Source organism: Nilaparvata lugens, chromosome 7 (assembly GCF_014356525.2).
Source record: "Nilaparvata lugens isolate BPH chromosome 7, ASM1435652v1, whole genome shotgun sequence".
NCBI lineage: Eukaryota > Metazoa > Arthropoda > Insecta > Hemiptera > Delphacidae > Nilaparvata > Nilaparvata lugens.
Window position 1 is genome coordinate 46727361 of NC_052510.1, and position 26230 is coordinate 46753590.

The window sequence follows — 26230 nt, forward strand, 5'->3', positions numbered from 1 at the left end:
AGCCTCAAGAATTTAAATGAGGCAGTTTGCATCATATACCCCTGCTTGATTTATAGGCCTATAGGTACCGGTACCTACTGTAGTGTTACGGTCGAAACTATCAAGATTCACTATAATAAAATGATTTCCTTTTGAAAACGCAGAGTAGTTTATTCATTCTCAGTGCTGCAACTTTATTTTCTTGATGGCAAATGTAGAAATATTCTTTGTGTATGGATAAATGAAAGTCAAGGTTCAATCAAAACCTTATGGTGCGGTATGGTTTAGTCTAAGATAAAAAACAAATTTGACATCAGAAAAACTAACAATTTAAGGCTGTCTAATATCTGTTCACTTCATACATTTTAGTCTCTCACCTTGATTGATACATGTCTTTTGAAGGAATCTTTCGATTGCAGGAATTAATTTTATTGAATTTCATTTGGAATTCGCTGTCATTTATAATAGTTACATGCGAAAATCCTCTACAAAAATTCCCTCTCTAAAAAATGAGTTAGTGAATCAATATTTACCATGCCAGCTTTAAGAATGAGTTTCAAAAAATATGTTCCAATAAAACCTCTATAAAAACTTCCTCACAAAAAATGAGTTAGTGAACGTCATCAATGAGATAGTAAACCATACTACAATACTATTGAACGGCCACATTTTATCATCGGGTGATTCAAACTAGACCCAAAATTGGATGAATTATATTGAGCTTATCACTTGAATACTAATATCACCTTTCACAAGTCCAAAATTAATTTGTATGGTAATGAAAAACAACAAAGTATATTTTTTCCTTTAATTAAACAACATCTACAATTTCATTGGATAAAAAAGGAAGGAGCACAGCCATAGGGAAGTACATAATTATATTGTCAACATTGGGAGAACGCATTACAGCTCAGTGTGCCGTGGATTGAATTTCTTGTGGATGGCCCAAAAGAGGTTCTGAAAGGCGTAGAAACTGACGCCTACTATCAACACAAGAACCACCCCGAAGATTGCGCTCAGAAAGGTGCCATCTATAATACTGGCATTTTTTGTTGAGCCTCCTTTTTTCTCTGCGGAAAAAATTTAAAAAATGTATTAGCAATTCATCATAAAAATAATGTTAACTAACTTCAATGACATATTGAGTTAGCAAACGAAAATCCAGAATAGGATGCTATAAAATCACCGGGAGACTTCGGTGACTGACAAATATTGACAACATGGAGAACTCTGTTAGGAGCTACTATCCAAAAATAATTTGCCTGAGGTAGGATCGAACACAGTATCTCCTATTCAGTATGATGTTCAGTATACCTCGGACAGTATGCTTACATAGTATTGGAGAGGCATTCTAGAGGAGGCCAAGGCCCTGGATGGGCTGTAGCGCCATGGAGTAAGTAAGTAGTATGCTTACATACTCATACTCTCATACTGATTTGGATCTTTGCTCAATTATTATAATGTAACTGTATCGCAGCATTTGAACAATTGCTATTGTTCAAATTGTCAGTCTTATTGTGTTTATCTCCATATTTAAATATCAATATTCAAAAGCTGAATATAATTATGTTCTGAATTATGCTACTACAGACTACAGTATAAAGCTCAACTGAAAAGGATTCGTCCATATAATTATGCTGCTTATTACAACCATATAAGTTTCAGTGTACAAGTGAATGGCAATTGAAATTGAGGTTTCTTCTCAAAAAATATTGCGGTAGCCTATGTGAAAAAATGTGAGAACGTCTTCTCATTCAATATTATGAATTATTGTTGACTTATTTTATTTACTGTCAAATCTGTGATACTTAGGAGATTGATTTGCTCAAATTCTGAATCTTATATTGAAATTTCTAGCTGTTTTACCTATGTAGAATTTGCTGCAATCTCTACATAGGTAAAACAGCTAGAAATTTCAATATAAGATTCAAAGAACACACAAGAGCCATTACCCATCCGTCCTCCCATTCCACCTTTGCAGAACACATTATCTCCACTGACCACACACACCCTGACATAGACAACAACCTCGAAATACTCCACTATTCCCACAAAAACAGAAAATTAAATGTACTAGAACAGTTTGAAATATACAAACACACCAAACAACAGCCAAACAATATTCTAAATGACCAAATCAACTTTTCCTCCCACACCCTGTTTGACAAACTCATTTAAATACTCCTCCATTAACCACCAAAACTCCCCTCCATCACCACCTCATAACCTTAAACACTTCAGTTCCTGTTTGGCTTGAAAATGTGCGATACCAGCACGAAACGGACGTCGCCACATCAAATAATGTGAGTGCTTTTTCACTTTAAAGTTTTATAAAATTTAATAGTGAAAACCAAGGTATTTATAGACATTGTTTTTACAATTATTAATAGTCTGTAATTCGTCATCCTAGTGTCAAAACTTGATGTAAAAATATATATTATCTTCTCAAATAATTATTTTTGAAATTGAATAAATTATTCAATTTATTATTTACAACTTCTATACTAGAATAATATTATCACTGCTATTATATCGGTCATATTATACCTCAAAATAACTGATAGAACAATGATTGTGCTTTTTATTATGCTATATTTCAATAAAATTTCATGCACAGAAAACTTCATTAACTGTGGTTGTCTCTATTATTAAAATATAAACTTATGTGAATTAATTTTCAGGGTATAAATACAGTACTGCAATAATATTATGAAAATACATCAACTAAGAGAGATGTCAAGGTATTGGTAGAGTAAGTTATACAATATATTTAATATTTAATTTTTTTAATATTTTCGAGGTAAACTGATTAACCTCCCTCTCTATTTCTTGAATGAGGAGTAGATTGCAAACTTTGTCAGTCTATTTGATCGGCCATCTTGAGATAACTGTAAATATTTGAACTTTTGTGTTTTATAAATCGACAATGTCTATCCAGTAGGTATATACACTGGTCACGGACGGAAGAAAATTGAATTGAATTGAATATACAAATGTTGAGGTATACTGATGACTAGTAAGAAACCAACAAAGTGGTGGTTGAAGCGATGAAAATATTTGTCTTTCAAATTCAAATTTATCTCTCAAAAAACACACACAATTATAATAATATAATATTATAACATCAAAAATAATACAAGAAAAATACTATTAACTAGATAAAAATACTCCCAAAACTGCAGTATATTTTTTATTTCCATCTATGTTAAGGAGTAGCCTACAAGGTAAAACCTGTGTGAAGACCTAAATCTTTATTTTGTAATGGTGACAGATAAGAAATAGGCGATACAATTTTTTCCAACTTCAATCACCTTCAAAAATTTCCAAAAAGAATAATAAATATGAATTTTCTACAATGCAGTAAGTTACTCTGGAAATACCTTTTCCTTTCTGATTGTTGGCTAACAAACTTCTCATTGATTCAAGTTTCGCTCTCAGCTCCTCAACTGTTTCAGTTATTTGATCTCCAGTTAGAGCTGTAAGAGAGAAACATATTATTATTATTCATATTTAGTGTAGGCTATATTTATTCATTATTAAAATTATAATTCAAATGTACTTGAAGGCGGAATTCTACCACTGAGCTACTGTACTTGTACAGTTTATTGTTAAGTTCTGAATTATTGTTATGCACTAAATTGAAAAACATTGGTCCTGACAAAATTCCTCTCTATTAGCCTATATGCAGAACTGCGACTTTGTGTTGAAACCATAGGTAAACTTATGTGGAAATTGTAAAAGTGTTGGTTTCAATACGAAGATGCAGTCCAGCAAATGTGGAATTTAAAACAGAATCTGTTTTTTTTTATTATTATGTTATAATATTTCTTGATTTTATATTGCCAGAAACTCTTTTTGAGAAAGTTAAAAAATAGTGTATCTAAACATGTTGTCAAAAAAAATTTTTGATCTCATAAAAATTGCCAATTTGTTTTTGAACAAATAAAGACAGCAAGACGGCAGACATACTAATATTATTAATATCTGGTTTAGTGCAAACCAGATCCAAACTGGCCAAATTATTACACTGAGTGCAGGTTGCACAAAAGCCGGTTGAATATTAATCGTGATTAATCCCACGAGAACCAATCAGAGAAGCCGTCTTATCAAAAAGGCCTTCTCTCATTGGCTCTCGTGGAATTAGTTACGGTTAAAATCTAACCGGCTTTTGTGCAACCGGGCCTGACTGTCTAAATTATTATTTTTTCATCTATTATTACGGTAATAAATCTGTAAATCTACTGTAAAATATGATCAATTAGTCTTATAATTTTACTTCAAGGCAAAACATTGCTTATAAAATATATGAATGTTTTAAAATAATATAACTCACTTATCACTTGAAGAAACAGTGATAAGGAACAAATTAGTTTTTAAAAAATGCTACACAAACATTTAAAATTTACTACTACTGTATTATGAAAAAATAATATAAAATACCTTCAGGATCTCCAATTTCACTGATATGATCCATTATTTCCAGGAGAATACAGGAATGATCTCAAGATATAAAAAAGGATTAACTCGTTGATTCAAAGGTTCCTTATGGTTATGTTTTATCGCTTGTCACAGTCAACGACAATCACTCTCCTTTAAAGTTTTTCCAAATTAATTAAGATGCGATATACTTTTCTAAGGAAAATTCTAAATTCAAATACCAAATTCCAGGAAACAAATTAATTAAAGTCGACAACTACAACTATTGAAGCAAATCAAATGGTATCGCCTTGTAAATCGCACTTCTATGCGTATTGATTTGTCCTTCCGCGCCTGTCGCTTCGCTCTGCAGGTTGACCACTACACAGAAATAATACTACTCTAGTTTGAAATATAAAACAAATTGAATAATAGATGTTTGAAATTCGTTTATACATTTTTATATTAATCATTGCAAATAACCCTTTTGAGAATAATAACAATCCTCCATTGATAAAATGATTTAAATTTCATGAAAGGTTGGAGCAATTGAACAACTTGACAACTAGACTTGAGTATTCTGCAAGCTCTCAAAAGTGTGTTGTTCTGTGAAATTGGAATTTTGAACTATACGTTATTAGTTTATCAAGTTAATCTATTTCTAAGATATTTATTCACTAAATTAGGTACCAATTGGTATTTGAAGTGCGATTAATTAACCTAAAGGTTTATGTTACAATATTCTTAAAATTAGTGAGTAAAGTATCCAACATTGTGCCATGTTGGCCTCCAAACAGCTGTTGACAAGTAACCTATAAAGTGTATGACAAGAAATATTTTCAAATTTACAATTATTTATTTACAAAAATAATTTTCAATCATGGTGTTAGCAGATTTAGGTCGGAAGATTACTTCCGCACTGAGATCACTCAGTAATGCAACAGTTATCAATGAAGAGGTTAGTATATTTTTCAACTACTGTACATACTATATTTCTTACCTATACAAAATAGGTAAATACAGTTTCTACTTGAAAGCTTTAAACTCCTGAAAAGTCAAGTTTAGTTTATCATCAATGTACACTTTTTCTCTACTAGACTGTAGAAATAGATCCAAATACCACATCTTATTCTACATAGAACGTTGAAGTCATTGATCAACATGTTCATTACACAAAGTATTTAGTGCCTTAAAAACATGTATTTTGGTTGGTACATGACATTTTTTAAATTTAATTATTTTTGACAGTATAAAGTAATATGCAACCCAATACATTGATATAACTTATATATTCTAAATTCTATTGGAAATCCATTGTGTGTTGGACATCACACTTAGTATAGTAGCATAGGGAAAGCCAGTTGAATGGATTAGGTTAGGTATTCAAGGTAACTATTCAAGTCTCTTGTCAGCAGCTTGTTTCTGCTGTGCTTTAAAGTATCTAATAATATTATGAAATATTTGTGAAAAATGTACTATTGTCTAGAAGTCTTTACATCTAGGAAAGTTTTCGCAAAGAATTGTTTTCCACTCTATTTAGGCTATCACAATTCAGAAACGCACTTGTGTTATAATATTTATACGTTCCTTTAATACCTCAGGTAGGTATGTATTTTCAAATGTGAATCGGGTGACTAAGCACAACTTTATATATTTTTTATAGAGTTGCTTGAAATGTAGAAACTATAACACACTGTTAACCAAAGTATAATGTCTTCACAGAAACTTATAACAGTGAACATTGATTACAAAGTAGTAAACTGCAGGCGTGAAGCAGTTAAATGGTTGAACCTGAGATTTTTTAAGAGCATAAGTGCATTGTGACCAAATACAACATCAAATGCATCAGGGCGTTAATCTAGAGTTCAGGAATTCTTGGACGATGATTATATGAAAGTTGTTGGAAAATTTGCAAGCTTCAACCCTACAAAGGGTAATAATGTCCGTATTTAGCGCACAGATCAGTACTATTTTACCCGTACCAAGAGTGTAAGCAGTTTATATAATGCTGATTATATAATTTTATAGCTTATATAATTTTTGATTTTTTAAAATACCACATAAACAATAAATGCGGAAGTTCATTAGTGTTCATCAATATTAATGTACATTGATGTAATTAAGATGTACCATTAATTTTGTTACTTGGATAGTTGGATGTACATGACGCACCAAATGCATTTATGTATAGAGAATCACAATTGTTGTGATAACACTTTCTATCTTAATTTAATATAATTTATACTGGGGTATTTTTACTTTGTTAGTAATGACGATATTATGATGTTCCCGACACTTTGTTTCAGGTTTTAAATTCTATGCTAAAAGAGATATGCACAGCGCTATTAGAAGCTGATGTGAACATTCGTCTGGTGAAGAAATTGCGTGAAAATGTGCGGGCAGTTATCGACTTTGAAGAAATGGCGGGAGGGCTCAACAAGCGACGGATGATACAGAGTGCTGTCTTCAAAGAGCTCATCAAAGTAAGTAACTCTAGTCTGAAATATTCAGGTCTCTTACTCAATCAAAGTTCCAATTAGCCTAATTATTATTCTTTTTCTGAGTGAATTCGAAATAAAGTTATCTACCTCTCTAAATACTATTCTGGATCTTTCAAGTTGGATTAGTCATAATCTAAGATCAGCGCAATGCGAAATATAACTGCGAAGTATAGGGTCGGCAGAGCCGATTGACGAGTTTGGAAGGGTTATAAGTAGGCTAATGAACCGTTCAACTTGAAAAAAATTTTTTAATGGCTCAATTCAGTTCGAAATTTAGTTTTTATTGGTAATTTTTGAAAATTATTTCAGTTGAATGGCGGTCATCAGCAATACACTGATGTATTTTTGAAGTTTTAAAACGCATTTTGGCACACTGCGATTGGTAAGGCCTGGATCTCTTCTCTGATTCGCTCCTTTAGTTCTTCCAAGGTGTGTGGGCGATCTTTGAACACTTTATTTTTGTAGTAACCCCATTGAAAAAGATCGCATACGGGTATGCTTTAATCGAGTGAGTGTGCTGGCCATAGTTCTTTGAGAATGGCAACACCATCGTCAATTTCAAGCGTATGATGTTTTCATGAATAGAATTTTTACATTTCAAAAAATGATAATAAAAGCAATTCTTAATAAGCCAAGGGCTTTTTCTAGTAGTGAAACATTTGCCGAATTTAAAGTGATGACAGTACGTCAAATTTATATAAAGAAACTTCTCTATTATGCATGGGTGAGGAAGGATGAATTTTTTGTAGCTTTGATTATTAGTAAATACATTTTTATATTGTCTAAACAGCTGATACTCTCACTCAGCGGTCAGGGTTTTGCCCTTGCTGGGTGGTGCCATGTAATTTTAATTTATTTGTAAAATAGCATAATATTATAATCTAGAATATTTCTTTTGTAAGTTTTTTATTTTGTATTTGTTTTTATGGGCAATAAAGATGTTTTAAAAAAAAAAATTTCACCTCCCATCGTTATATGACAATGTTACAAACGTTTCTGCGCCCCAAAATGGAAGAACTTGCTGAGGAATATGACTTGGGAGAAATATGATTTTAGCAGGATGAAGCTACAGCCCCACAGGGCGCATTCCAATGAATGTGTTGTGACATATTTAATGTTCCCAGGGCAGCTTATCTCACTAAGGGTGGACTTGAGGTGGTCGGCACGCTCACCCAATTTAAGCATATGCGATCTTTTTCTATGGGGTTACTCCAAAAATAGTGTTCAAAGATCGCCCACACACCTTGGAAGAACTAAAGGAGCGAATCAGAGAAGAGATCCAGGCCTTACCAATCGCAGTGTGCCAAAATGTGTTTTAAAACTTCAAAAATACGCTACATCAGTATATTGCTGCTGATGGCCGCCATTCAACTGATATAATTTTCAAAAGTTAACAATAAAACTACATTTCAAACTGAATTGAACCCATTGAAGATATTTTTCTAAGTTGAACGGTTCATTACTTATAACCCTTCTAAACTCGTCAATCAGCTCTGCCCCACCCCGTAAAAGGGCCAGAACATATTAAGCGTTTTTCAGGCGTTTTTAAGAGTCGGCAGGGCAGGAAGCTCTCCGATTGGCTAACTGGGTTGGCGCCTGAAAAAACGCCTCATATGGCCTGGCCAATAGTCCTATTTGAATCATGAGTTGTACATGAATTAGGACCAAGCCACACAAGGCGTTTTTCAGTCGGCACTACAGGAAAGGAGCTCTCCGATTGGCTGTACAGGAAGCTCACTCGATATGCCAACCCAATCAGCCAATTAGGGTGCATCCTGTCTTGTCGTGCCGATTAAAAAAACGCCACGTTTGACTTGGCCCGTATCGACTACAGCGATGTGTTAGTGGGATAACATGAGGAAATTCAACAGGCTACAAGATCTTTGTCAAAGTTGTAAATTTGTCCTCAATCAATTATAAGAATTAGTGAGAATAGTGATTATGGTTTACCAGATATTAATCGTGGTGTAACAACCAAAAGTAGTATTATCTCAAATTGTTATGAATATCTACCACAACAACAAAAAAAGTTATATTTCTTTCAAGTTGACTTTTTTTAATGAATTATTTTGTTTATATAGTCTGTGCAAACCTTAGTTTGCAGCACGTGCCTTTATGGCCAATGTTATTTCAATATAATAATAGGAGCACACTGTTGACGTTTTCATGCAGATTCTATCAAATCGGCACCTACTTTCTCTTTTTCACTCTTTCTCTTACACAATTCACTCTTTTTCGTTCTTTCATTAGCTCACAAGGTCTCTGGGTCCAGTGGAATCTGCACAGACTATAGTAAAAAATGAGCCGATTAGCCTTGGATTGTCTCTGGATATCTTAATTTATGTTAGAACTAACAATTTTGCACTTATTTTACAGCTTGTTGATCCAGGGGTGAAAGCTTACCAGCCAGTGAAAGGACGTCCAAATGTGATAATGTTTGTCGGTCTCCAAGGTTCCGGTAAAACGACAACTTGTACAAAACTAGCCTACCATTACCTCAAAAAGAGCTGGAAGGCTTGTCTGGTTTGTGCTGATACGTTTCGTGCCGGAGCATACGATCAGCTTAAACAAAATGCCACAAAAGCTAGGATACCATTCTATGGAAGGTAAGTTTTTTCCACTTTTTACATTCACAACTCGCCTTTGAACTTTGAATTCATGAGAAACTTTTGGTCGACCCAAGCAATGATTTCGTTACTCTGCTATCGATGCTTTAGCTCCTGTTTTTATTGTAATTTGTGAGGGTTGAGTGTAAGAGGAAAAATATATTTTTTAATTAGAATAAATACCCAATTAGACCTATTGTCAAATTTCCATTGTAAAAGAATTTTCACCAAACGCCCTACGCCCTAACTTCGCCCTCCTGGGATTAAACAAAGGCAGCAATTTAATTCAATCTCTCACCCAAGCACAAGTCGTATACTTCCTGAGCATCGTAACATCAGAAGAGTTACAGTATGAAAATGATTGTATAAATTTATACGATTGTAAGTTTATCACTTCAAGAATTGATGTTTGAATATTTTTCAGTTGATTTCGTGTCTTTTGAAAACGGTCTTGTTAATTATTGAAACTGAGACTTGGGGCAATTTGCTATATTAGAGTAGTATATATCGTTTTTACGTTGATTATGTTTGAAAAAGAAGTCTTCAAGTTTTTCAATAGCCGTTGATTTTACGGTGACCATCACCAAGAGGCAATCCAATCACAATTGCCTCAGTATACGGTAACAATTTCTGTGTTCAATTTTGAATCTAAGAAAAAATCCAAGAAAAACAGATCAAGGAATTTCTGATTAAAAATCTTACAAAACAGGATAACATTATCCAGCTTTGTTCAAACCCTAATGTTTTGCATTCCATATTGAATTCTTTGTAGTGTAAATTTTTTGAATCAATACAAAAAATTATTCCATGAGATTGTTCATTCAAATTCAAATAAACGAACTATGTACTCATTAAATAATTATTGATGCATTTCTAATGGTAGAATTTGTTTGAATTGGGCAGTTACACAGAAGTGGATCCAGTAGTGATAGCCCAGGACGGAGTGGAGATGTTCAAAAAAGAAGGCTTTGAAATAATCATTGTAGATACCAGTGGAAGGCATAAACAAGAGGAATCTCTATTCGAAGAGATGTTGCAAGTCTCCAACGCCATTGTGAGTAGTTTGTATCCTATTATTCATATAACATTTGATAATCGTCAGTGAAATTATGCAGAGGAAAATAATTATTATAAATTATGCCAGCCTGTGCAATGCAGAACTCTTCTATAGTGATAACTTTGGGACTGTATTTCTTGTAAATATAACACTAAGGCCCGGTTGCACAGTTCCAGTTAAATTTTAATCATGATTAAATGCTATAATAACCAACCAGAGAAGGCTTTTCGAAAAGAGGGCTTCACTGATTGGTTCTCGTGGCATTTAATCACAAGTGAAACAACATGCTTTTGTGCAACCGGGTCCAAGAATAATAGTTCCGAGTGACCTGGCTGGCTCAGGTCTGAGTTTCAGGTCACACCTGATCAATTTCAGGACCTCTGACATCACTTAACGACTGTTCTTAGGCAGCCAGGACCGACGGCTCAAAATTTCAATCCGAAATACAGGTAACACTAACGCTTCCTATTCAATCAATGCCGAGGCCTGTTGAATTTCAACAGTGATTAAATGTTGGTTGAATGCTACGAGAACCAATCAGAGAAGAGTAATCTCTTTCCAGCGTTGATTATATCCTTGAAATTCACTAATAATAGTATTTTGTTTTCACTAATCCCATTAATATTAACTTCCATCAATATTAAATTACATCTTAATTTGCACTGAAATGATTAGACGATTCCATATTGAGAGATTCTGGATTGATGATTTTCTTTCCTTTTCAGAGACCCGATAATATAATATTCGTTATGGATGCCACGATTGGTCAAGCGTGTGAGGTGCAAGCGAGAGCGTTCAAGGAGAAAGTAGACGTTGGTAGTGTGATAGTCACCAAACTCGACGGTCATGCTAAAGGTGGTGGAGCCCTTAGTGCGTAAGTAAAGCAAGATTGTCCATTTTATTATAAGATTCCTGGCTAATATAAAACATTATTAGGAATACGGACGGAAGGTTAGCCCTGAATAACTGAGGATCGATATCAGAGTCCGAGGTTAGCCTCAAGATACTGATAGGATCCTCATACTGATAAATATCATGGTATTATGGATCCTGTGTCACAACAAGAAGGTTTGGCAATGGGATCACCACTTTCAGGATATTTAGAAAATTTGTACATGAATGAAGTTCTATATATATATTATTTACTCGCTGCCGTTAACGCATGTCTGCCTGTCTATTGTCTGTCTGTAAAATACGCTATTAATAATACTACTTGTGATAGCAGTTGCTATGCCGTTGACTAATTTGCTATGACAATTTTTTTTATAACACAGGACTCATGTGTGGATTTGAGAGATTATTGAATATAGTAATTGAAAATTGAATTCTTTATTGTCATTAAACACATAGTGCAATAGACATAGTCATCAGGAAACATAAAACATACAACAGTCACACAGACAAATACAAAATAAAGCGTTTCACAGAAGTCAATATGGAGTCGGAACACATATCACAATAAACTTCAACAAAAAATGAGTTCTATAGGCTACATAAATGATACATGAATAGATATAGCCTATGAATATATTTGAACAGTGGAATAAATCATAAAAAAGAAAGGCTCTCCATACTCAAAATCATTCCATTCTTGGAGTGAATATAGTGGTTTGGATTTCAGGAACTTGTACATTATAGTTTTAAATTTTCTAAAACTAACATATCTAGCATCTAATGGTAACTTATTAAATAATTTTATACTCATATAATCAAAGTTCATTTGAGTCTTAGTTAATCTAGCCTGCGTTACCTGCAGCTGATACCTATTTCTTGTGATGTGACTATGAATATCGCTTCTTTTCATTAATTTATCGAGATTACCTTTAGCAAAAAGCAAACAATTAAGAATGAATAGACACGGTACAGTGAGTATTCCTAGTCTTACAAAATGATCCCTACAAGACTCAGTGGATGGGATGCCAAACATTCTTCTCAGAGCCTTCTTTTGCCACAGTAATACATCTTTAGCACCAGGAGCATTACCCCAGATCAGAATTCCATATAACAAATGAACATGAAAAAATGCATAATAGGCATTGATGACCAAATCAAAGCTGATACAATATTTCAACTTGCCAAGTAAATATGTCACTCTAGATAAACGTTTACAGAGGTTCATTGTATGAGTATCCCAGCTCAGCTTGGAATTCAGGTGTATGCCTAAAAATTTCACATTCTTGTTCTCTCTAGCAGATTTTAAGCTAAACAGTAAGGACTCTGTTTTGTTGCTATTAACGATCAACTTAACACTAAACCAATACTCAGCTTTATTAACAATGAGCGCTGTTTTCTGGCCAAGCTTTCCTGAAATGTAGTATCATCTCCGTATAATATACATTCACCCTCAGTTGCATAATCAGGAAGGTCATTTATATAGACCAGGAAAAGAAAAGGACCGAGGACCGAGCCCTGTGGGACCCCATTTCTAATATCAAGTAGCCCAGACTTTTTATTTCCTATCTTGGTGGTTTTCAACCTGTTACTTAAGTAAGATTTCAAAAGATTGTATTCAATATTCCTCACTCCATAGTATTTTATCTTCTCAAGCAGAATAGCGTGATCCACAATATCAAACGCCTTACTTAAGTCTAGAAGTGTTGCAGTAGAGCCTGGTCTACTGTATGAGAGAATACTAGTTATATTAGTAGTGAGCTGGTTATTAGAATAGGAAATTACTGAAATATTAGTTTTGAATATCACTTTCTATTACGAACTGCTTGTTAATGCTGTCTGATTCATGACAAAGCTGTGTTGTAAAAGAACTCAGCGTCCAAAAGCGCTCAACAAATTTGAGAAGATACTAATCTCTTTCAATCACAAAAATCGGACTGCTATGTCGTAATTTAAGTATTGGAAACTAGTATATTAGCTTGTATTTTCTCATGCAACAGGGCCCAGATAGTGTACTTCGTAATGAAGCCGCGGAAACTTTGAACTTGGCAAGCAGCACTATACACTGGAATTGAGACTAGTAGTTATATTAAGCAGTGTCCACACTGAACAAATGTTCGACATACATGTTCGGCAAACATGTTTGTTGAGGAGCTCAACAAACATTTTAAAAAGTTTGGACAGTCGTTTTTCAAACAAAAAAATACTGTCTCTCCAAACATTTTCAGGGTTGACAAGTGTAAAACATCTGTAAAACATAAATCTGTTCTTCCCACTTACACATATTTTGTTTGGTGACGCTTCCTCACTGGCCACGGGCAAACATTGTTTGTCAAACATAATAAAATTTGCCCAAACTTTTGTTTGTCGAACATTTGTTCAGTGTGGACACGGCTTTATATCCGATGTGAATAGATTGTAATTGATAATGGGAATGAACCTGTTTTTGAAATGATGCAATATATTTTTAAAATGTGAATAGACTTGAGGCTCTTTTTGAAAAGATGTAAATAATACTGTTTTGTTGAATTTCAGAGTTGCTGCCACAAACAGTCCAATCATATTCATAGGTACCGGTGAACACATCGACGATCTGGAGTCATTTAAAACAAAGCCATTCATCAGCAAGCTGCTCGGCATGGGAGACATCGAGGGCCTCATTGACAAGGTCAACGAACTCAAGCTGGACGACAATGAGGAGCTAATCGAGAAAATCAAACACGGCCAGTTCACGCTCAGAGACATGTACGAACAGTTCCAGAATATCATGAAGATGGGTCCCTTCTCGCAGATCATGGGCATGATCCCCGGCTTCAGTCAGGACTTCCTGCCCAAGGGAAGCGAACAGGAGTCGATGGCTAGGCTGAAGAAGTTGATGACGATCATGGATAGTATGAATGATGGGGAATTAGATCATAGGGACGGTGCCAAGTTGTTCAGTAAACAGAACGGGAGGGTTGTGAGGGTGGCTCAGGGTAGTGGGGTGACCGAGAAGGAAGTCAAGGATCTGATTTCGCAGTACACCAAGTTTGCAGGCGTGGTGAAGAAGATGGGCGGTATCAAGGGGCTGTTCAAGGGCGGGGACATGGCGAAGAATGTGAACCAGGCGCAGATGGCCAAACTGAACCAACAGATGGCGAAAATGATGGACCCCCGGGTGCTGCACCAGATGGGGGGCATGAGCGGCCTGCAGAACATGATGCGCCAACTGCAGCAGGGGGCCGCGGGGGCGGCGGGGGGACTCAGCAACCTCATGGGGGGGTTCGGGGGGAAGTCTTGAGGTCCAATCAACCGTCAATGAACTGTCTGAAGACTTGTGCATAACATTGATAACATATACTTGGATTGGGGTCTTGTGCACAGTTCACGCGTATCTCAACATCTGCTGGTGTTTTCAACCAAACACAATCTGACCTTTCATAGTGCCGTCTGCACAGTGTCAGTTCAAACTAAATTCAATTTTAAAAACGATTAAATCCATATCAAGTCTTGTTTGTTATAATCTGGTTCTTTTTGAGTTTAAGCCAGCAACTGACTAAATTCAGTTTAACTTTTGACTGTGCAGACGGACCATAATGTGATAAATTTCGAGTGTGGCTAGCAGCTTATCCAATTCAGTTTAAACTTGAACTGTAACGAATAATGATATGTAAAGTTCCGGTTAAATACTAATCTGAACAGCAGATGTATCAAATCAAACATCGTATTTATTAGAATATTGTGATACATTTCGATTGTTTACCAACAGATTTTTCAATTTAGTTAAAATTGAAAATGTAAAGAATTATGGTATCCACAGTCCAGGTTCAATTCTAAAGGTGCGTACAGACTCATTCACCACGAACACGCGCATTTCACATTTCATCAGCTGATGGTGTACATATATCAGTTTCTCACTGTTTCTGTACGAATACTGATATAATGAGAATAGCATCATCTAATGAGAATATTGAAATGCGCGTGTTCGTGGCGCATGATTGTGTAGGCCTACACACCTCAATCTGAACAAACTAAATTTAATCATCTGATGGTGTAATCTCAAAATGAACCACATTTTAACAAACAAGACTTGATGTGGATTTAATCCAGATTAAAATAAAAATCAAGTTTAAACTGGCACTTTGCAAACGGCACTCTGTGAACTACACAACTATCAAGCTAACTTTGATTTATTGCCTGTGTCACGTTTGAAATGTCAATCATCAGCTGATACGATTCAGTTTAAACGTGGGCTGTGCAAAAGTCTCCTGGTCGTCGTTCACATTCACACATCGGTTTGTTATCATGTTATTTGTAATAACAAAGTTTGTACAGTAGCATCAATGGTTATAATCTAGGCAGTGACTAAAAGTGTAATAGAGTTACACGTTCACAAAAAAAATACTTCCATCGCTGTCATTACAATATTACTTAAATTGAACAATTTTCTACTTCTATCTGGTTATAATTAAATGGTTATCCTCAAAGACAACGTCTTCTACAACATTTTCTACTTACTGTAGACTGTGTTAGAGTTTTTACCAGTATTTGCGCTTTTGAGGTCTATAAAACACAGTTATTCGTTATAGATTCATTTTTTCTTGGAATGAAAAGGATGATTGGTACAGTTGTATGAATGTTGTAATCTCAGTGCAATAAAATGAAAGCAGTTATTTCAATAATAGTTCTCTCGTATCTAGTGATTATGTTTGAAATATTCTTACTGTTTCAATAATATGCATCTCTGTAACAAACTATTAACATCACCACAATTCTTGAAACAGAAATCGTCATAATTTTTTTACGGCAAGAAAGTTCCAATCGCTTAATGTTTCATAATCGGGATTTCACCAAGCTTTAATTTTAGATATTGGGTATCTGTGATTACATTGTAAAAGGTTATGTGGATCCAGTGAAATGAAAATAAAATTTTGCATGAATTGTTAATTAAATTATTTTTTTATGACAGGGAATAATAATTAATAGTTTCTTCTCCACTAATTTGAAACGTTCTATTCCAATGCCAGTTGGTAGAATAATATCTATAAATTTAATTTATAAGAATAAAAATCTACAATTAAATAAAACCTATTATTTGAAGTAGTAAAAATAAAATAATCACTTCAATCAAAATATATCGGGTAGGCCTATCATGATTTATTCATTCATAATGAAAACTTTTGTACTGAATTTAATTCAGCATTTTAACTAAACATTTAGAGGTTTTCAAATTTTTCTTTTCCTTTATGAGCCTCAAAAAATCGTTTGACCCTCTTGAATGCTTCCTCTTTTAAGCATTTTCCTACTGAAAACAGTCTCAATTACTTTGTGAATATTTTGTTTTCAAAGTTTAGATTTTATCAATAAAATGAAGTCGATCTTTCAAAACAAAAAGAGCTTGTTAATAGAAAAAAATATTGTTGTTTTATACCTTATTGGTAAGATATATTTGTAATTCGAATTATTTTAATTCAATTTTTCTGCGTTAATGAATTCTAAATAGCATTGTCTTGTAAGAGCTGATGGGTTTCAAATTGAGTTATGGCTGGTTTGTATATTATATAAGTGCAACTTGGTATGTAAATCTATGAAATTTTTGTTAATAAAATGATAAACAAAAAACATTGTTGCTTAATTTCTTAGTAATTCCGATACGCCATAATATGAAATAATTATTAATACCAAAAATGTTAAAGTTACCACAACCATTTCTGAAAACCTTAAACAAGTTTTGGCTCTATTCCTTAGAACTGAATCTAAAGTACCGTTAAGAAATCCCTACTAGCACAGAATACAATAACAATAAGTGTTGAATGAAAAAGACTAAGAAATTGTCAAAAACACAGACAATGGTGTAATAACCGAAACCGGTCTTTCTAAGTATCATTAAATCTGTGGTTTTTTGACAATTTCTTAGTCTTTTTCATTCAATATGAATAAATTACCACAATATCAATTTCTCAACTACACAAAAAGTAACAATAAGTGTTCTTTACTCCGTGCTACTAGTTTAATGTTCAAGTTGTAGTTATCTACAATGAATTGGTGTTTTGAGACTGAGTTTGATTGCAAAATGAAATATTGTAGCCTATTCACAAGAACTACAAGTACATCTAAATCTATTCTCGTTTAATATTTTTTGTCCCTACTGTTGTAACTTGAAAAAACTGACTGACGTTTTATGTAATTAGTCAATTTGTAAATTCTAGAATTATTATAATTTATATCGTAGGCCTACTTTAGTTTGTTGACTCAAGATATAAGAAAGCTGTATAATTATTATTAACTTGATAATATTATAGGTGTAGTACACTGATGGAAAATGATCAAATAATGATACTGAAACGGAAAATGTATATTAAATTACCAAAGTCCTTAAACAGATGAGGTGTTTATCTGCATCTTTAAGGTCTTTGGGAATTACAGTGATTTTGAGGGTGTACCAAAGCTTGCTAAGGTATAATAGAAACAAGGGAACAAGGTAATCACATGGATTTTTACTTTCCTTGCCCTATTACCATAGATAAAGAAAGTATTGCTTTCCGAACAAAATTAAGGTACCCCAATTTCCAAATTTCTATACGTTTCAAGGTCCCCTGAGTCCAAAAAAGTGTTTTTTGGGTATTGGTCTGTATGTGTGTGTGTGTGTGTATGAGTGTCTGTGTACATGATATCTCATCTCCCAATTAACGGAATGACTTGAAATTTGGAACGTGAGGTCCTTACAATATAAGGATCCGACACGAACAATTTTGATCTGATGCAATTCAAGATGGCGGATAAAATAGTGAAAATGTTGTCAAAAGGGTTTTTCGCGATTTTCTCAAAAACGGCTCCAACGATTTTGATCAAATTTATACCTAAAATAGTCATTGATAAGCTCTATCAACTGCCACAAGTCCCATAATCTGTAAAAATTTCAGGAGCTCCGCCCCATCTATGCAAAGTTTGATTTTAGATTCCCTATTATCAGGCTTTAGATACAATTAAAACGAAAAATTCCAAGTGGAAAAGATTGAGCATGAAAATCTCTTCAATTAATGTTCAGTAACATTTTCACCTAAAATTGAAAATAAGCTCGAGATTCGAAAAAATGTTATTATTTCAATTACAAACTGTTGGCAACTGTTGATTCTATTAAATCATTCACTATGAAGAGATAGCAAACTTCGTGTGTCTCCAGCCTTATTGTCCTGTCACCAGCTGGCTTGGATCTTTGAATAGTATACTCGAGATGCGCGGGAACACTAGCGTCAGGTGATAAATTTTCATAACGGCAAGGAAAGTTGTGTGAGTGCGCCACACCAGATTTTTTCTCAAGTGATCCATGTGATAGATAGCCTACCTGCTGCCAGTTGTGTTCCTTTAACCTAAAGTCACCTCATATAATATAATGTGTAATGTTTTGAAGTCCAGTTTTATCTAAAATTATTTTGTTCATTCTAAAACTTTTGTTTTATAGATGATTGCTTCAAAAACATTTTGTCTTTTCATTTGCAACTTCTTAGTGGTTTTGAATTGTTTTGATGGCAATGCTGCTGAAATTGTGTTTCATATTACAGATGTGAGTGAAATAAATTTTAAAAGAAATTGGTATAACTCTTCTGTTACTGGAAGGAATTCCATTTCTCCTGTTATTGAAAGAAATTCCGGTTATAAAAAGAGAATTACACTACAAAGGAACGGGGAAACTGAAAATAAACGTTTGCAATGCTATCAGTGCACAACAGCAACTCATAAAAACTGCAGTCAATTCAAGAATTTGAAGGGTAAAGAGACTGAATGTGCCGAGGACGAAAAGTATTGTCTGCTGTTCTATAACTCTAGAGGTTATTTTGTCAGAAAATGTATAAAAGAACCAAAGTTTGAAAACTGCACCACAGAACATGAAACTGCATTTTGCCTATTCTGCCAAACAGACTTATGCAACTGCAAAAGTAGTACAAATAATACTAGTATATTTTGTTTATTTGTTTCTATGATTTTGGCAACTAAACAATATTTCATTTTAGAATAAATTGGGCGACATTACGTATTGTAAACTGTTGATGCAAACTAAACATGATTACCTTAGGTAACAAAAGTAATAAAGCGAATTTATATATTGAACGAGATCTAATATACGGTACTCATATACGGTAAACTTCCAATCTATTAATTTAACCTAGGTATGTACTAAAAATGTGATGAAATCAATGAAATTGTCATTGTCCTGTAAATGTGCATTAAAGCAGAGATCTAAAAGTAAATTCTAAGATCTAACAGTGCTAAAAATGTGATGAAATCAATGAAATTGTCATTGCCCTGTAAATGTGCATTGAAGCAGATATCTAAAAGTAAATTCTAAGATCTAACAGTGCTTTATTCTACTTTAAAGTTTTATTTCAACAAAACTTAGATTTTTCATGCTTTTTCTCGTGAGCATTGAAACTTAAATTTTGTACAAATAAAACTATATATATGCTAAAATCATATTTTATTTTATTTTTTCAGTATGGAACAATATTATAGCATTCTCAAAAGCATCGAAAGCATACTGCAAACTTATGCAAACTAGCTGAAATTTGTTTAGGATGATTGCTAAATGTATGTATGCTTTACTGTAGGCCTTAATCCTTGTTTGCCTGTATAAAAATGGTAAGAGTTATGATAAGTTAAATCTTCCAAGTATAGGCTACAGGTACCATATATACCGGTAGTACAGCAATATGGCTGCTTCCTTCACGGAGATCTTGAACGAGCCGGCGGCACCCTTGCCTTTTGGCTGGGTGGGAGGCTCCCGATGCGACGGCTGTCTTCAGGTACTTCTTGATGAACGGCGCAAGCTTCTCTGCGTATATATGTAGATGCTTGAGATATAAGTAATTATAAATTCTATATCTAAAGTCTTTAGTACCTTTGCAATAAATATATTCAGTCATCAATGGGCCTCACTACTTGCTACTGCCATGTTATATTTCAGCAGGGACCGCCTTTAAGCTGAGTTTACACCAAAGCTATTAACAAAATGTTTATTTCTCCGTCCTTATAGATTCTATTAGATTGAACATAACTTATCATACACATAATGAACATATGTGTTTGTGAAGTTCCGTTCAATCTAACAGAATCTACTGTATGAGGACGGAAAAATAAACATTTTGTTATAATAACTTTGGTGTAAACGCAGCTTATAATTATTGTGCCTATCAAAAACACAGAGTGATAATCTTGCTAATTTTGGTCATAGGTAAACCTATAGATAGGAAAGAACCCGGGATCTCATTAGTCTTGATAAGTGTATATCATGAAGTAATAGTATGAAGAAGAAAATATCATCTCTACCATTGAGACATATTGGCTAATTTTCTGACAGATTCTATTTTCAAATTTATGGCGGCTTTACTATTTATATAAATTACTATATTTATTATAAATTTTAATTTTATAACCATTCAGTATACAGAGTGTTCTGAAAAAAGGTGTCCATAAGTTAGGGCGTGATTCCTCTAATCAAAAGAAGAAAAAATACTCTGTTGTATATCCATACTTTTTCACTGTTAAAATTAAACTTGAATTTTAAAAAACACTTTTGAAGTGAAAATACACTTACTTTTGTAGTGACGATCGTTTCGACCTGTTGTAATTCAAGTTTAAAAAAATACCTATTAACATAGGTCCGAAAATGCTTATTCACCAAGTTATATAGGGTTGCGTTTGTCTATTATAGACTTATTCTACATGTTTCTCTTCAAAATTAAAATTTTCTACAAGTTCTGTAGAAAACATTTCTGTGTTTATTGTACATTTAACATAGTAGGCTATATCTGCTTCAAACCTTGAAGGAACTTATTTTTCGGGACAGAGTTTCGCGTATTTCATCACATATCTTAAAAATCTGGTGTGGCGCACTCACACAACTTTCCTTGCCGTTATGAAAATTGATCACCTGACGCTAGTGTTCCCGCGCATCTCAAGTCTACTTATAAACAAAGATATGAGCCAGCTGGTGACAGAACAATAACGCTGGAGACATACGAGGTCTGCTATCTCTTCATAGTGAATCATTTAATAGAATCAACAGTTGCCAACAGTTTGCAATTGAAATAATAACATTTTCTCGAATTTCGTGCTTATTTTCAATTTTAGGTGAAAATGTTACTGAACATTAATTGTAGAGATTTTTATGCTTAATCTTTTCCACTCAATTTTTTTGTTTAAATTTCATCTGAAGCCTGATAATTGGGAATCTAAAATCGAATTTTGCATAGATGGGGCGGAGCTCCTGAAATTTTTACGGATATGAGACTTGTGGCAGTTGATAGAGCTTATCAATGACTATTCCAGGTATGAATTTGATCAAAATCATTGGAGCCGTTTTTGAGAAAATCTCGAAAAACCCTGTTTTTGAATCTTGAATTGCATTGGATCAAAATCGTTCGTGTCGGATACTTATAGTGTAAGGACCTTAAGTTCCAAATTTCAAGTCATTCGGTTTATTGGGAGATGAGATATCGTGTACACAGACGCACATACACACACACACACACACCCATACAGACCAATACCCAAAAACCACTTTTTTGCACTCAGGGGACCTTGAAACGTATAGAAATTTACAAATTGGAGAACCTTAATTTTTTTTGGAAAGCAATACTTTCCTTACCTATGGTAATAGGGCAAGGAAAGTAAAAATTACTGTAGCTAAAGGTCTGGAAACGTTTTTATTCACTTTCTCAGGTCCATTTACATAAAGTACACTAAATTTTACATATTAATTATCAGCAGACAAATTAATACCCATAGTGCTTCATTTCGGCAGGGGAACTGAAATTCAGACGAAATCTTCCACTCTGTATAACTTGGTAACCAAGCATTTTCGGACCTATGTTAATTAGAACATAATTATTATATTCTCTTCTATTGATGTGAGGAATCACGCCCTAACTTATGGACACCTTTTTTCAGAACATTCTGTCATAGAGAAACAATAGCATTAGTTTACTCTATTGTTTCTCTGTGATTCTGTCTAGTGAGGTCCACGATATAATGGCAGTGTTTGATTAAAAATGGTATTGCTATCCTTGTCTATCATTCAACAAAGCGGATAGCGCTATCTCTTTCTCGCTTTGCTCTGTTTCCAAATCGCCTTTCAATAATGTAGAATTAATAATTAATTCATCTTAATTATAAAAATTCATTATGAAGTTATTGAAAAATATAATTGATTATTTTAAACAGGAATAAACAGTTTATGGGTCGCCGGAATTACGCCAGCCCTGAAAATCGCCACTCATCAAAAAATGGTCAGTTTTTACGGACGCCAACAAAGTGGAATAGTGAAAGACAAACTGGGTCTATTCCTATCTTACATTCCTATTTTTGGCAGCACTGAACCTCTTAGTTTGTAGTAACATTAAAAAGGCTGAAAAGTAAATAGACACATTAAAAGTGTTCATTATAGGAGTTATTATTAGTTTTAGTAATATTCTTATATTGGGAAATTCCATCATATTCAGGGAATCAAATTTATGAAAAAATAATGCTAATATCATTTTTTCTTAAATCTCCTTCTAGTATCTAACTGTATTGAAAACAAAACTAAGATATTTATAGGCTCAGACACAGAGAAGAAAGAAATTCCTTCTACTTTGTGAGTTTAACTCAGTGACCTAACCTCCGTTCAATACATTGGGGTCGCCGGAATTCCGCCAGCCCTGAAAACCACCATTCACCAAAAAATTGTAATTTTTTACAGACGCTACAAAAGTGGAATAGTGAAAGACAAACTATGTCTATTCCTATTTTACATCTATCATTTTTTGGTAGTACTGAACCTGTATTCCTCTTAGTTTGTAGCAACATTAAAAAGACTGAAAAGTGAATACAGTAGGCCCATTAAAAGTGTTCATTATAGGAGTTATTATTAGTTTTAGTACTAGTAGTTCTGTGAACAGTAGACCTCACACAGTTTTCTCATCCACAAGTATCTGATGTCACCTGTTCTAGTTGATTCACAAATCACAGTTGAATCATAATTTACTCTTAAAAATGTTATTTGTTTTCTCCAAGATCAAAAATTCACTTATGTTAATAAACTCAGTTCATTTTTGAATTTGTATCCCATATTATGATTTATCCAGGTTCGTGATAATCTTTCTATCTGATAAAAATAATTCTCAACTATTTAAAATTAATTTTTTTCAATCAAGAATATTATAAATTTTTCAGCATCATTCAGTTCATTTAATCATTTTTTATTTTATATTCAATCACCTATTAAATTTTTTTAAATGTGAGAATATTGATACTGATGAGCACGCCTCATAAAAAATATTGAAACACTACCTTATAGAAATAGACATGGCCAGACATCTGTGTAATGCATGCAATGAATAATCCACTTGTCAGCTGATTGACTATGAATAATTCTAAAGTCTCATTGATTCTATCCTCAAAGTAGATAATATATATAGTTATATCAGAGTATGGAGGAATTCCTTTTCTTTCATATTACCCTTAAAATGCAATATTTCAAAAACCTGTGTATATATTGTCACAAAGTGAATTTTTGTGACGGACGTAGAGCCGTCAACTAATGTATAATTTAGCGAATTTATTCTGTTTTAGAATAGGAAGGGATCGACTGCCGGATATATTTTGTTGGACTTGTAGTTGTGTATGCCATCATCACCATCGTCACCAAACCCTATAAATCATCAGCAGCGGATTCATCATTTAACCAGATATTTCCAGATCTTGTTTACCACTCTGAGCGTTCTCGCATTTTGTATTGCATTAGCAGCATCCGTGTCATCAGACGATAAGTGGCTACCGAGTCGGGTTGGTATCATTCTTCTTGTAATTTCTGGTGAGAAATATTGTTTACCGGCCTGAATTAGTGTAGTAATTAGCATCATTGTCATCATTAGCTGCACCCTTAACATCAGGAGCAGCTGAGTCAAACCCTGTCACATGACCAGTGGTGTGATCGTCTTTTCAGACTCTCATTAGTCGGGGAGCTCTTTTCCCCGGCCTCCTAATTTTCAGCGACCCCGTGCTGCTTCAAGAAGACCTGGGAGAGAAGCAGTTGTTCGGTGAATGGGTTTGTGTATGGCCGCGTTCCGAGCGGCGCTCCTAATAGTGGTGTACTAGAGGGTTAATATTCTATTCTGTATTTTAGTGAATGGAATGGTTCGCTATTCTCCGTATCAGTATCCACGTCGATTCAGGTAAGTGTATGTCAGGACTGGTAGTCCGTATATTTTTCCTTCTCTGTAGTAAGGTGGCCTTTAGTTTAAAGAGTAATTTTTCTCCATTGAATTTTTATTCTTGTGGAGAATCCCTGTTCTTTTTGAGAAAAGTTTTCTTGATTAATTTTTATCCTTGTAGAGAGATTATTATCATTTATGGTAAGTTTTCCTTGCTTAGTTTTCATACTATAGAGTGGCCCTGTATTTTAAATTCGCTTAGCAGTTTCTGACTTGCTGTAATTCCAAGTAGGAAAAGTCCAATTCTTTTCCTAGAGAACTCAGGTGCAGCTTGAGTTTGTCCTTGTCGAAGTTTCTAGACTGTGACATCCATTCTCTTTCTTTCTCTTCACTTTCCCTATTCTAAAATCCTTCTAGCTCTCAGGTACAGCTTGAGGACTTCCTCGCCGAAGTTTTTAGACTGCGGCATCATTTCTCTTTCTTTCTCTTAATTCTTCCTGTGTTAAAATCCTTCCTGATCTCAGTTCCAGATTCGAGATCGTCCTAGTCGCGGGTTTTCAGACCCGCGAATCCTTTCTAAAATTCTTAGAATCCTGTCTTCTTTAATAGCAAATATTATTGCTGGTTTTCCCTGTGGAAAATTCATGAATTTTCCCGTGATCTCAGTTGCAAATTAGAGATCGATCTTGTGGTAGTCCTTAGACTGGCAATTACTTGGAAAAGTCTATTGAAATCTTTTCCTGAATTAGGAGTCTCTGACTCGATATTTTCCTTGTGGAAAATCCTGGAAGATCCTTTCCTACTCTGACAACGACAGACTGTTGTCTTCCCGATATTATTCTACAGACTGTGTCTGTGAAAAATCTTTTCTATCCTCTCATAATAGTCGACATACTGACTATTAATTTAAAAGCGTTTCGGACGATGAGAGTGATTCCCATACCCTTAAGGGCAGTCACAGATTGGCCCTTAATAACCGGCGCGCAGTCACCAGATTAGCGCGTAAATCCTGTTTAGCAGTTTCAGAATTGCTGAAAATCCTTTCGCAGCTGCAGGCTTGCGATTCAGAAATCCGACACCCAAAACCTTATCCTCTAAACTTTAATTACCACATAATTGAAATAGATATACTGTGTTTAGCTAGCAGGTCCAGCTTGCTGAGAGCTAGAGCGCAATTCTCAGATTGCGGATTATTGAGCAGATATTTATTTGCTGTAGAGAATAATAATCTTATTATTGATTCTCTGTTCCCTATACCCTATACCGTATACCTCATACTCTGCACCCTATTCTCTATAGCTTACACCCTATACCGTGCCCTATTCAACCACATTTCAAATACTACTAATAACTCCATAGTTCTGTCATACCTTTACCCCATAACTCTCACCTTAAACCCTATAGAAAAACCACATCCCGGGCTTGCAGGTACAGCTTGCTCGCCGTCAATCTGCAGTTGGTTCAGATTGCGTACTACCTTTATAAATAGAATTATTGGTAGGGATCTGATAGTCAGATCCGTCTCGTTGTATAGGGTTATCTTAATATCCCTTAACACCCACCCTGTATTCCAAAGGCCGAGGGCCGAATCGGCCAGCAATGGCACGGGCA

The 26230-nt window shown here is 34.3% G+C and overlaps 2 protein-coding genes across 2 annotated transcripts; one reads left to right on the forward strand and one right to left on the reverse strand.

Annotated features, from left to right (window-relative positions):
• Positions 1–773: 773 nt before the first annotated feature.
• Positions 774–4749, reverse strand: LOC111043822. Its single transcript, XM_022328876.2, has 3 exons — positions 4420–4749; positions 3360–3455; positions 774–1049 (listed from the first exon to the last, which is right to left on the reverse strand). The coding sequence occupies exons 1-3, from the start codon at positions 4451–4453 to the stop codon at positions 883–885; spliced, it is 297 nt and encodes a 98-aa protein (XP_022184568.1). The 5' UTR covers positions 4454–4749; the 3' UTR covers positions 774–882.
• A 213-nt stretch (positions 4750–4962) lies between these two features.
• LOC111043823 (signal recognition particle 54 kDa protein) lies at positions 4963–17051 on the forward strand. The gene is made up of 6 exons (XM_022328877.2): positions 4963–5353; positions 6702–6878; positions 9273–9502; positions 10406–10556; positions 11285–11433; positions 13986–17051. The coding sequence occupies exons 1-6, from the start codon at positions 5276–5278 to the stop codon at positions 14728–14730; spliced, it is 1530 nt and encodes a 509-aa protein (XP_022184569.1). The 5' UTR covers positions 4963–5275; the 3' UTR covers positions 14731–17051.
• Positions 17052–26230: the final 9179 nt, after the last annotated feature.

What these genes read in the sequence shown, in the direction of transcription:
- LOC111043822 (XM_022328876.2), bottom strand. Translation starts at nt 4,453, where the DNA reads ATGGATCATATCAGTGAAATTGGAGATCCTGAAG. An exon ending in TGAAATTGGAGATCCTGAAG is followed by an intron (nt 3,456 to 4,419) that starts GTATTTTATATT and finishes TCTCTCTTACAG; the next exon opens with CTCTAACTGGAGATCAAATA. An exon ending in CAACAATCAGAAAGGAAAAG is followed by an intron (nt 1,050 to 3,359) that starts GTATTTCCAGAG and finishes TTTTTTCCGCAG; the next exon opens with AGAAAAAAGGAGGCTCAACA.
- LOC111043823 (XM_022328877.2), top strand. Translation starts at nt 5,276, where the DNA reads ATGGTGTTAGCAGATTTAGGTCGGAAGATTACTTCCGCACTGAGATCA. An exon ending in TCTTCAAAGAGCTCATCAAA is followed by an intron (nt 6,879 to 9,272) that starts GTAAGTAACTCT and finishes CTTATTTTACAG; the next exon opens with CTTGTTGATCCAGGGGTGAA. An exon ending in TGCAAGTCTCCAACGCCATT is followed by an intron (nt 10,557 to 11,284) that starts GTGAGTAGTTTG and finishes TTTCCTTTTCAG; the next exon opens with AGACCCGATAATATAATATT.